The 13,152-nt window shown below is 40.9% G+C and overlaps 1 protein-coding gene across 3 annotated transcripts in view; it reads left to right on the top strand.

The window, feature by feature from the left end:
- The window catches only part of TPST1 (tyrosylprotein sulfotransferase 1), a 49,801-nt gene extending 39,872 nt beyond the window's left edge, over positions 1 to 9,929 (top strand). Inside the window, exons 4-7 of one of the 3 annotated variants that reach the window (XM_014523478.2) lie at positions 1,227 to 1,277; positions 5,148 to 5,223; positions 6,323 to 6,370; positions 9,131 to 9,929. In XM_014523478.2, the coding sequence (XP_014378964.1) occupies positions 1,227 to 1,277; positions 5,148 to 5,192 (96 nt within the window). In that variant the 3' untranslated portion in view covers positions 5,193 to 5,223; positions 6,323 to 6,370; positions 9,131 to 9,929. The remainder of the gene's footprint in view (positions 1 to 1,226; positions 1,278 to 5,147; positions 5,224 to 6,322; positions 6,371 to 9,130) is intronic. The other 2 variants (XM_025212944.1, XM_006031296.3) reach the window with 2 other exon arrangements.
- The last annotated feature ends 3,223 nt before the right edge of the window (positions 9,930 to 13,152 follow it).

The following is a 13,152-nucleotide window of genomic DNA, read 5'->3' as shown; positions in this document are numbered from 1 at the left end:
CAGCTGGCAGGGGCTCTATGGAGCTGGGCCAGCTCCCCCCTCTCCCTGCTGGTGCAGCCCAGCCCAACTCCACAGACCCCTGCCAGCCTGCGCCCTGCTTTGGGCCCCACCGATGCTGGCCCTGAGACATGGGTCCCAAGATGGTGACCAGGGGGCAGGGTACCTGTCAAGGGGCAGCACTACCCATGCGGCCCTCGACAGCCTGCCAAAACTGGGTAAGTGGCCCTCCGCCCAAAATAATTGCCTGCCCCTGCCTTAGCTCCTCAAACAACCTTCATTTAATGCAAAACTGACTCATGTTAATATAAGAAATTTTAAACAGCTTCTAAATTTTCCATCCATACATTTTGCCCTTCCATTTCTACAGCAGTGGTTTCTTCTAGCACCTCTTTTAGGCAAAACACAATTAGGAAGCTGTGGGGTAATTCCTTAAATACTAGAAGATTTTCTTCACAAGTGACTATTTTTATTTCACAATGATTCACGTTATCCAGGACAGCACAAGGTCATGACTTTGGGGTATTCATTGATAGAAGTGAGAAATGTCTGTAACACACAGTATTACCTGTTTTTAATAACATACCCGTATAATATTATGGTCTTGTAATCAGCCTGGTTGGTTTTGGTTGGGTTTTTTTGTTGTTGTTTTTTTTTTTTTTTTGGGGGGGGGGGGGGTGTTAAAAACAACACAAAACCAAGCATGTATTGATGTGGGATGTGATAGATTGAACCTTTATTGTGGTATTAAAAAAATTCTAACCTTATTTTGTGTCGGGCTTATACCTGTGAAAATGCATCATGCCACTTTCCACTGCATCTTCAAATGGACTTGCAGTACGTCAGAATGTGGGTATCACTTTTAAAATATTATAGGACCTAAATATCTGCATTTGAAAACTGCAGAAATTAGTGCTTTTTAATAGAGTAATGTTGATCATAAAAGGCTTTACTTACCATAAAAACTACTGCCAGTGCTTTATAGTTGAAGTAAAAACTGTTTTAAATTGTTATTAAACCTAAAGATTATTTGAAGGCTGAATTATTCAAATTACAGAAACAGAAAAAAAAGTGGCCAACTTGGTGGGGAGGGAAAGCCCTGACATTGCTGTTTTAGCATGACTAGTTCAAGGTAACCCTTGCAGATCTGAAGTGATTCCTTTTTAATAGTTGTAACATCCAGTAAAAGCATCTGTGTAAAGTGTTATCTTTTTTTTTCTTTTCTCCAGGTCTATAAAGGTGAATTTCAGCTTCCTGATTTTCTTAAGGAAGTGCCACAGGTATAGTATTGGATTGTTTTCCTTTTCTGTGTGTGTTGAAGTGCAAGAAGGGGAGGGGTGTGTGTGTGTGTGTGCGCGAGAGAGAGAGCGAGCAGTGAAGTTTTCAATAAATCTTACTTTATAGGGAGAATGCAATTATTTTTATTTTGCGTTTTATATATGATTGAATCAAACAAATTAAATCTGTCTCTTAAATTTGTGATACCACAGAGTAATTGATTTTCCGTGGAAGGATGTTTAAGTAGTCTGAGGCTGTAGGCATTATAATTTTATTTCTCCTTAGAGAACTTCTTTATCTGTATTAATGAAGTTGTGCCACAACTCTAGACATAGTACATAATTTGTCTCGGGTTACTTGCCCTACTATCTAGAGTCATGATCTCTCAAAACCTCAAGCATTCGTTATCCCCTTTCTAATATTTTTTTCATGCCTACGTTTTTCTATTTTGGTAGTGAGTGGGTGCTCCTTCACGAGATGATTAATGTACAGTAGACTAATTCCACCACACATTAATGCACATGGGAAAAACTGCGCTAAAACGCTAATGTGCAGTAGTATTAGCCTACTGCGCATTAAGCATCACATCAAAAACATGATACCAATGCATAGTATGGCAACCTACTGCGCATTAATTTAGTACTTGATTAAGCAAATACTAAATTTAACACACAGTAGGCACAGCACATTAATGAACATGTAGATGTGCCCAGTGATTATAAAATCTTGATTGGGGCACTTGGAAATTTTAAAGCAAGAAAGCAACCATCCAGAGCACATTGGCTGATCTTGATCAGAGTTCAGTGTTTGTTTTATTTATCAGATTGAGACAGTATGCTGTAGATTAATCCAGGTCATAATTCAGCATATTAATGGTTTACTCTTCTGCTAACTAGTTTGCAATTAAATTAATGTGAGGGCAAAATGAATATAGGTATTCAAGCATATCCTATTTTCTAGTAATAGTATTGCCATTAATTAGCACCGGATTTAATGCATGGCACAATTCTGTCCCAAAGGGTATTGTACAATAGGTAGAATAGATGTATTTCAGTGGTAACAGCTGAAAAAGCTATCCAAAGTGGTCAGAAGTCCTTGCCTTGCTAAGGGAATGACTAAAATGGAATGTGTCTCACCTCAGTTTTTGGGCTTATTTGGAGTCTTCTGCTAACAGCTTCCTGACCAATACTTTAATTCTAGTGAAATTCTGAGATTAGTATGTAGATGCCTTGTGACAGTAGAGCATCCCTCAGCTCTGAATTTCTTAAGATAGTTAAAGATTACATAAACTAGTTATGTAAAACATTGCATAGTTGTGGTGAGCGTACAAATTAGCTGTTATTCCTGGGAATGCATACAGGTTTAAAGCCCAGTCCTACAGCTTTTTTCCAAGGAAAAGCCCCCAGTAATGTAAGTAAAAGCTACATATAGCTCAGGGCCCTCAGTAGTTACAGATTGTGGCTAAGTACAGACAGTGAAAAAGCCCACAGCTAAATTGATTCAGTCTTTGCAGGTTAGTCTAAACTGCAGAGATTAAACTGAGAAACGACTGCACAGACAGTCGCTCTTGATTCAGGAAATACAGCCACAAACTTGCAGTGGTTCAAGCCAGAAGTTGGGAGATGGTAGAGCACAGCTCTCTGGCACATAGCCAGCTTGGGCTGTGTGTTCACTTCCTTTTTCTGCTACCCCAGAGGTCTCTGGGATTTGTGGCCCAGAATCGCAGCAGCAGGACTCTGCAGGGTTGCTCATCACTTCCTCTTCCTGCTTCCAAGTGCCTCTGGGATTTGTAGTCCACAGTTGCAGTCAGCAGTAAGTTTTTAGAAGGGCGGGGTAGTAGCTCTTTGCTCGGGGGAAGGAAAATTTAACCCCCCCTCCCTGGCCCCTTTTCTGCTGGAGCAGACAGCACAGCACAGCCCATGCCTGGGCTGGAAAGCATGCTGGGATGCTGAGGGACTGTGATTTAACTTGAACCAGGAAGGGCTCTGGGACAGAAATTTCATAAACTGGCTGGACCCAAATCAGCTAAATCTGATACTGCATTCAACCTGGTCTATCTTAAACCAGTTTGAGCCATTTTGAAACTGGTTTATGCACACTGAACTTCTGTTCTGTTACAAGTTTAAACCAGTTTCTGATCACTTAAACTGATGTATGTGTAACTTCCAGAAGCACTCTGTAAACAGTTGTTGCTGTTGTTGTTTCAAGGTTTATTCAAGAAGGGTGAACTCTTGGCAATTTAGAAGTTAACTTTGCATCTTTGTCAGTTCAATGCAGTGATTCTCAACATTTTTAGAATCAAGGCACCCCTCATTAGACTCAAATGCCAGCTCTTACTTTGCACCTTTTTTTGAGTGTAGAAAAATAATAGAGCAATTCTTCTGTAGCAAAGAACTCAAAGATCACAACAGGTCAGAATGTTTTTAACACTTGGGTTGCTGTTCAAAATCTCTAGGTTTATCTTGTGAATCATGTTTTCACACCTAACATTGTGTGGCACCCCGCATCACCCTTGAAAAAAGCTCAAGCCCTACCCTGGGTGCTGCAGTGCCCTGGCTGAGGATCACTGGTTTTAATGCGTCTCAACACTACAGAAATAGTTCATAGAGAAATATCTATAAAATGGAGGATTTCATTGCCTGCAGAACCACTTCCTGATTCCCTGTATTTCATGTTCATTTTTTCTCCCCTCATCTTCCTTGCACAAATTCTGTCTCTGACACCCCCGTGTGTCAAATGGAATCAAATGGCCTTATGAACTAATTATTTTAAATTGTCTCAAGCACTGCACCCCCTTTGGCTGTCATAGGAGCTTTAAGTGTTCAGTTTTTTAAATACCAGCCCACTGGTGACTCTGACTTATTTTTGAAAATCCCAATGATAAGACGTCCTGTCTCCCCCAAGCCATTGAGCAGGTTGAGTCTGCTGTCAAGGGCTGAATGCCAGAGCTATTCTCTCTTCATCCTTTTATTCTGTTTGGCAACTTGCTGCCTTATAAAGGTCCTTAGCTCAAAGGGTTCATTAGCAATTTTGACCAGTTTTGCTTCTCTCTGCATAGGGCGCTGGTGTTTTAAGGGACTACATTTGCATTCAGCTGGAAGACAAAAATAGCAGGGCAGCAGTAACTTTACAGTGCACCTCTTGCCAGACTTGGGAGGTGTTGCATTACGTGGGCAAAGGAAAGGCATCTTTCCCCTGCCAAACTGTCTAACTTTCCTATAGGGAGAGGCAGAAATGCCCAGGATATAAATCCTGTGCCCATACGACAGACCCATATGTATCATTGCTCTTGGATAAAGAATAAAGGCAATTCCAGCAATCTTTCAGCAGTGCATAACTGTTTTTGAGGAGTATCCAGTAATGACTTGAAGACTGACTGAAGTGCCTCATCTCCCCAGTCCACTGCCTGCACTTGGTCAGATCAGTGTGCTTAAAATTTCTAAATGAAGCTCACGAGTGCTGTCTTTGCAGGATAGGAGCCTGGGCCTTAGGGCTCCTGTGTTCTGGCTCAGGTTCTGTTATGGGCTGTTTGGTTTTAGCAGGCCACTTTCCCTTTTGCCGTCATGTAAGGTTATGATGATGATTGTGTCCTGTTTTAGTGGGAATGGTGGTTGTTTTCAGTGTTACGCTGTCAGATAAAAGGTTAGGCAAACTTTTCACTAGCAATCCAGAAGACATAAGCCCTTTTTTTGTTTATTCTTAAGGATAGCTTAATTACCTTTAATCTGCTAAATCTAGAGATTCTGAAAAAAAATGAATAAAATTGCCACCAGGGTGAGGGATGTGGGGAGGGAACAAACTTTTTGACTAGTTCCATCCATTCAAACGAAAATTCATTTATTTAAAAGGCAAAATGGTCTCTTTTGTTCCAGCCAAAGAAGACAATAGAAAGGAAATCCCGTGGCAAGATAAAATGAACATGGATCAGTAATGTAGAATAGCTGCCGTGTCTGTTTCATGTTTTCAGAGCATAAAACCTTGCTGCGGTCATTCTGATTCTTTCTGATAAATCTTCTTTGTGTGTGATCTCTAACATGGGCTTTGCTCTGTTACTGGATGTTTGCCTGTTCATGGCCTTTGAGCAGTTAGTACTCATGCTTTGCAAGTTGTGCTCAGCTAATATAAAACCATTAAGAACCTGACACCATGCAGCTGGATGTGCTCTTGCTCACAGTATTGTTCAGCTCAGCTGCTGGCCAAAGTGTGTGTGTGTGTTTGCAGCTTTATCAAAGGCAAAACCAGTTTTAAATGTGTAGCTCTTACCAGTTTTAATTAAACAAACTGAATTGAAGCGAAAGTGTGCAGTAACTGTTTCATGGCACTGACTAGGGGAAAATATTTTAAGATGGGGTACAGCATTGCATCTAAAATTGCAAAATGCATGGTATAAGAAAAGAAAAGGAGGTGGCATGAGACTATAGCACTATTCAGATATTTAAGAATATACAAGCAAATAAGTCGGGTTTTTTTAATACATACGTAGAGCAAACAGATGCGATGCTTAACAGGAAGATGACAATTAATGCTAATAAAGTAATACTGTAGGCAGTTAGGAAACCTGAATGGCATAATTAAGAGCTTAGTAGTAGGTCAGCAAGACCTAACATGCAGCAAACATTTATTGTGTTCCCAGTGAGAGAGGCAGGATTGCAAATGGAATTAAAAAAAAAATGTTAGTGCCTGAATTAATACAGATTAATTAAATCTATTTAGTTATTACATGTAGAAGTAGTAAATAAGAAGCAGAATCTAAACTGAAGTCATGAACTTCAGAGGGATGATAAGAGTTAACATGCCTCAAGGGATATATGTTAAATTTAAATATATTGATCTCTCCAGTGAGGGACTATCTGTAGCTGGATTAGAAATTGCTTCTCTTCAGTTAGTTTTATTTTTAACAATTTACTCATGACTGAATTAACATAATAAAAAGAACCAAACAGCTAATAGGCTATTGCGCAGACATGAGTGGTGTTAAAAATACCTTTCCTTTAATCTTGGTGGACTATAACTAATTTTGGTATTATTGGCTTATTTGCTTTCACAGACTGAACCTATGGAATAGATGGTTTGATGGACGTATCTTGCACATAAGGTAATAAAATAGTCTACTTCGTCACTTAAGTGATAGTTCTGATTTTTTATTTTTTTTTTTAAACTTGCATCATGCCTTCAAATGGAAAACTGAATTCTGATCTAATATTTAATGGGGGATTGGGTGGCAGAGGGTGAAGGGATTAGGCCAGGCCCACATAGCATTTGTAACAGCCAACTTAATGTAACTGGTATGCTGAAGATTCAATTGCCTACTATATCAGGGGTGTCAAAGGTATGGCCCATGGGCTGGATCTGGCCCATGGAGCCCTAAACTCTGTCCATTGTGTCTTAGACCATCCTCACACACAGCATAAAGCATGTGCTGGTCCTAGCCCCATGTGCTGCATGTGGTATATGGAGCCAGTCTCGAATGCGCTGCATGTGGCTGGGCCCACTAGAGCAGGTGCTTCACATGGAGGTATGAAAATTAACCAGCTAGCAGTTTTACCAGATGTTCACATTTATTTTTAACTTGTGTTGAAAGCAAGGTATAAATAACATACTTGTCCATCAAAACAAGGTGCATGTTGAACAGATTTTAAGAATACTTTTTTTTTTTTTTGTATCTTTAAAGCCAGTTGTTGCTTCAAAGACAGGGGAAAATGAGCTAACTAATGCATCTTTTGCTGCTAGCAGGGTGGATAAAAATCAATCATTTTTTTTTTTTAAATAAAAAAAAATGGATTGATTTTTATTTAATTGTATTTTTTTATTTTTTGTCAAGTTGTTTTAAAAAGCTAAATTTATAAAGATATTTTCATTTAAATTATGTTAAAGCTAAAAGATATGATCATGGAATAGGGATCATAACTTCTAATGGTATACTATTTGAGACATTATATTTATGCAACCTATTTTTATAAATAGGTCACAACAGGCCATGGACTATATTAGGGGCCCAATCTTACGGGGCTGCCAGAGGCTCATCTATGGATTAGTAAGGATTAAAGAAAGGAGACTGAGTGGGGATTTAACAGCAGCCTTCAACTACCTGAAGGGTGGTTACAAAGAGGATGGAGCTGGACTGTTCTCAGTGGTGCAGATGACAGAACAAGGAGCAACCGTCTCAAGTTGCAGGAAGGGAAGTATAGGTTAGATGTTAGGAAGAATTTTCTTACTAAGGTGGTAGTAATACACTGGAACCGGTTGCCCAGAGAGGTGATGGAAGCTCCATCCTTGGGGGGTTTCAAAACCCAGCTAGACCAAGCTTTGGTTGGGATGATGTAGTTGGGGCTAGTCCTGCCTTGAGCAGGCAGGGGGGCTAGATGACCTCCCGAGGGCCCTTCCCAACCCCTACCCTATTTTTTTTTTAATGATTTGACTCTGTGTTCAGTCCCATTAAGCATCTCTGTGATGCTTACTTTCAGTTCTTAAACTGTGGATTTGTGTCTCCAGAGATCATAGGCAGAGAAGATTCTTTGGGTAGATGCAATATCTTTTATTAGGCCAACTAAATAGTTGGAAAAATAGTTCTTTGCAAGCTTTCGGGCACAAATGCCCTTCTTCAGGCATAGGGAGAGTTTGTGTCTCCAGAGATAACATCCTTGTTAACAGCAGTCCTGTATATGGAGACGAGAGATAGCAGACCTGATTAATCACCCACCTATCAGCCCTATTGTCTCTCTGCAAATTTGTGTACACACCCTTACCTTTCTTTAAAAGTGCAAAGTTTCAAGGAGTTCAATGAATAAAGGATATCAAACAAGAATGTGCTTTTTGTAGAAACCAATGATTAAGTTGAGGCTTTCTGTCCAGTATTTTAAATTGTGTTTTAAATCATGATTTAAATTAAACCTGCCTTGGCTGTTAGTAGTGTCCCAGCACTTGTGAAGCAGCCTCAGGAAAATAGTTTTTTGTGGGGTTTTTTTGTTTGTTTTTTGTCGTGGGACCTACAGTGATGAGTGTGTTGAGTGATGATTTTAGTGTATTTTTATTTCAGTGCTTTTTGTCCTGGATCACTAGTGAATAGCAAAAGAGTTCCTACTGATCAACTGGGATCTTACTGTTAGGATGTTCCTGGCTTAAAATACTCCAAGGGCCTGACACAATAGAACAAAACACATCTATTTTAAACAAATCTAAAGGCAATATGGTTGTATTAGAAATGAATATTAAACTTAGAACAAAGGGATGAGTTGAGCTGTACAGAAACAGATTTCAAAATGAAGAATGTTTACAAGTGATCTATGTGGAAAACAGTCATTTTAATATAATGTATGAGGCGGTATTAAAGAACTGAAAAATGCATTCCTCTGAAAAAAAGTGTTTTAAATGTCATTTGAAAATTTAACTAAAAATAATTGGAATGAATACAATTGAGGCATTCAAGTTGAGAAGCAAAGTCTCCAGTTTCCCATTAGGTTCTTTTACTGGCTTTGTGATAGAAGAGAAAGTTTTAATAAAATGAATTTGCATCTATATAGGGAAAAGAATATATTGATTCAGCTGGAGGGAAAGAATATATTGATTTCGCTGGAGCTAAAAAGCTTTCCATTGCCTTCACCTTCAAATTCACTTGATGTCAACAGGTAGTGGCTCTCATTTCACTCTTTCGAAGCATCCAAACTGGGTTGGAATAAAGGTTTTGAGCAGTTATCTTTAGGTTTGTGCTTTTTGGGCCTATTGAGATTAATTGTTACACTAAACATGCATCATTATTTGCTTCTGAAAATAAATTGGCTGGGGTGTAAAGTGAAGTCTAGCAAAAAAAAAAAAGTGTAAAAACCTAACTTTTTTTTCTTATTTCTTTTTTAATTAGGAAAGACTGCTGCCTTTTTCAATGGAAACAACAGTGTATTGGTCATCTCGCTCACTTCAGTGAGGTGTACTGTTGATAGCCTGCTTTTTTTCTCTCAATCTTCTCCCATTCATTCCTTTTCATCCTGTGGTTTTAGTTTTTGATATTTTTGTTGTTGTTGTGAGCACATGTAAAACTTTAAGAGTAAAAGCACTTTTCTGTTATGAAGTCAATGCCCTTCACTGATGACAACGTAGTACTGTATCACATACGCAAAGGTTTTTAAGGTTTGAAAAAAAGCAAAGCAACAACTGATCTACATTGAAATTGCTAATCGTGGCTCTCTCTCCATTTAACTGAAGACCGTTGTTTTAAAGGATTTTTGTAAATGTTTTATTTAAAATCTGGATTTAAATGTATGGAACTTGGGGGTGGTCTGTACTTGTTTTAAATGTGTTTTGTTTGTGTATTGCTTTGTTTTAGGGGTGGGGGTGGTAGAAGAGTTGTGCCTGTTTTCAATTTTATTGACATGGAACTTGTTAAATATCTTTCTTTAATTATTTAAAAACAATTTCTGAGATGTTGATAAATTACATGTACATTTGCAATTGATCTTTTGTATTTTATTTTTCAAAATAAATGCTTTAAATGTGATAGTTTTGTGGTTCACGTTACATATGCAAATCTTCACATGAAGTTAGGACTGCAAAAGCAAGAGAAGCAATATAATCCAAGACCCTGAATTTTTTTAAATACTTGGTTAATTTTCAGTACGTAATTTTAAAGTTTTAGCACATATTTAAAAGATCTGCATCGTATTAGAATAGCTTGATAGAATTTCCTATGTCTACAAATGCTGTTTGTATAGTTTTTTTTAGCATGGACTAACACAATTACTGATTGCAGTGGCATGCTGAACTAATTGGAACAATCGGTAATTTTAAAAGGCAATTAAATTAGTTATTAAGAATATAATAAACAGTACAACTCCTAGTCTGTTAAAAATATTCTCTATCGGTTATAAATCAAGAACAACTGAAATATCAGTTATTCTTCTGTTTTTACCCAGGGGAAGCCTTTCTGTTAGGGACAGAGGTGTGTGTGTGTGTGTGTGTGTGTGTGTGTGTGTATACACATGCAACTTTCTATTAGGGATAGGTGTGTATGTGTGAGACAGATTTATGGGTTTGGGAAGCTTTCTTCTGTTTGGAGTGCAAACTTGACATGGTGAAATGGATCCAGAAAAAGATATCCGTTTTTGCAGTACTGGAAATATGGTAACCCTACAAAATCTGTACAGGAAGATTTTTAGGTGTACTTGAACAAAGCAAGTTTTCACAGTTGTTATGCTAATTCTTGTGGCATGTGTAAACGCTTCCCTTCTGCAAACGAAAGCGCAGGGCATCCCCTAGCGACAGGACAAGAGAAGTGCTATTTTGTAATTTCGTGTCTGAACGACTTATGCACAAAGCTGCTGAGGAAACCAGTTTTGTCTTGGTGCTGTCAAAGTAGTAGGCTTTCTGCAAGCACCCTCTGAAATACACTATGGAAACGCAGATCATTAACAGTCATAGTGATGAGCATTTATGAACACAGACACAACCCAGTGAAGCTCTTGTGACATCTTATAATCAGCCAGGTAATGAATACTATATTGTCAATGGACTTATTTTCTTCACTTCCTTTCTCCTTTTTAATATTTTATTCCGGCCTGGCATATTAAGTCAGAGATGGCAACAGAAACATCTGTAGAGGTTTCCCTTACAAACTAATTTTGATTAATTATGAGCTACTGCAGGCCTTTTCTGCCTCAAATGCAAATTGATGAATGCCTGGGAGAGGGAAAAAAATCTCCTCTGCATCTGAATAGAGTGCACCTGGAAATCTGGCACGCTTAGTGAGGTTGGGACGCAAATAATAAATATCTTCACTACCATGGTGCAGTTGGTTGTCTTTTAGGACTACTGAGCAGACTTTCTGTAGTAAATTGTCCCACTGGCCTGCTCAGCTCTGTATCCTTTGGCTATGAGGTGATGTCTCACTGATGGGGCAGGTAATTGCATGCAGCAAGTGGAGTAATTTTTGTATCTCTTTCCAAAAGAAAGTTATGACTTTTGGGGGGGGGCTTGAAATGGGGAAGGGCTGCCCTTCTGCACATAGATGATGTACAACTGTCCGTCCGTCCATCATCTATTGCCTTTCCAAAAGGCGCTGTAGTGTATACTGTAATCCCTTCTCTGTGTGTGATCTTTTCCTAGGCACGTACACTATGAATCACTACATGTCAATGGTCACTGAAGCTCTTTCTTCTGGTGAGTATGGGGCTGATTCAGGTGCAGGTGGAGCCTTGACTCAGCCTGAGGACGGGATGGATCTAGGCTTTAGAGAAGGGGAGGTGCAGGAGTCCTGTGGCATATCATCATCACACATGCCAGAACATGGATGTTTCTCCAGCCAAATTGAAACTAGAGGCTGTTGTACTATGCCAGGGGCCTGGCACTATGCACAAATAATTGGGAACAAGCCCTCGTTTGCTGGATTATATTTATTGTGTTTGTTTGGGTTTGGGGTTTTTTTAATTTTAAACTAGGCAAAAACTACTCCAAGGATTGTGGTCTAGTCCTCCTGCAGTTGTTGCAGTCACATGTACGTTTCCTGTTCAGAGGCCTTAAAGAAAATCTAGCTTTCTTGAGCATCTTCAGGCTGGTCTCCCACTCTTCATCTCCTTTTCACTGGCCTAGATGTTTTGCTGGTGGGATCGTCCTTATCTTTTGGCCCTCCCGCTCTGCGCTCTCCTGGGTCAGGCCCATCCACTTGCTGGTGGCTGGAGCTGAAACTCTCACCTCATCTGTGCTTGTTCCAGCTCTGTGCAGCAGGACTGAGAGCGACCCAGGGGCTCAAGAAGGCTAGAGCTTTAGTGCTAGGCCTTGAAATAAGAGACGCCTCTGAATAATTGGTCTCTTGCCCTGAGGCCCAGCACAAAACCCTTTGGTGCCTCCGTGCTTCTGTCCGTCAGGCCTGCCCTGCGCTGGCATGAGCACAGCTGAGGGGGGCTCCAGTTACCCACCGGCACTGCAGGGGTGTTAAAGGCTGGAAAAAGCACCACCATGCCCAGCTTGGCTGATGGCACTGCCAAGCTTGGCCCTGCTAAGAGTGCCCGACACTGCCCGGGGTATCTGCCAGGGGGCAGAACAGCTCTGTGCAGGCTCTTGAGCAAGCTTGGGACCCCCATCTGCCCACCCAGGCCCAGCCTGCCCTGCTGTGTTCATGCCGCCTCGAGCTTCCCACATCCCGGGACAGCTGTTTCCTCAGCTACCATGCGAGTTCCTGCCTGCAGCCGGGCTTGGCGCAGGTACCACGGGGAGGCTCCGCTTCTCCACGGGGCCGGAGGGGCTGCATAGACGAAGGAGGAACATCAGGGCTATGGTGACCCATGCTCCCCCTGTCCCTGGGGCAGCCTCCAGAGAAGCCACCATCCCAAAGTGCCCGGGCAGCACCTGCAGCTGCCCCAGGCCGGAGTCCAGCTCCTCCTCTCTACACAGCCCCAGCTGCCTGAGCCCTTGGGACGTCCAGCTCCTCTGTGCAGGGCTGACCAAAGCCCACCTGCCTGCTGCTCTCATCCCCTTACTCCAGCCTCCTCTTCCTTTCCCCAGCCCCTGGGACTGTTTGCCTGTTCATTTTATGGGGATGGGGATCCGGGAGTCCCTGCAGCTTTGCAGACTGCCCCCGCCTGCTGCTACACACAGTCACGTGAGGGCAAAAATGCCAATGTCCTTTCTGCATAAAGCTGAGCCAGCAGCTACACCCTCTGTTAAATCCATCATTGGTAATGGCAGTGGGGAAAGAGCGGATGGAGAGGAAGGCTGTGGGGTAAGAAGGGTATGTGGGGCAGCGGGTTATGGAATGGGTGTTTAGACCTACAAGGATTTAGGAAGGTGCCCAATAGTTGGATATCAATCATGGGAGTAGTCTCTAGTAGTCAGTGACTGTCTGAGCAGCAGTTTAAATAACGCAGGAAACAAAAGGTATAAAGCAGTTTTGGG

Source organism: Alligator sinensis, unplaced genomic scaffold (assembly GCF_000455745.1).
Source record: "Alligator sinensis unplaced genomic scaffold, ASM45574v1 scaffold714_1, whole genome shotgun sequence".
NCBI lineage: Eukaryota > Metazoa > Chordata > Crocodylia > Alligatoridae > Alligator > Alligator sinensis.
The sequence above is the reverse complement of the archived record's forward strand: the minus strand, read 5'-3'. Positions and strand labels throughout refer to the sequence as shown.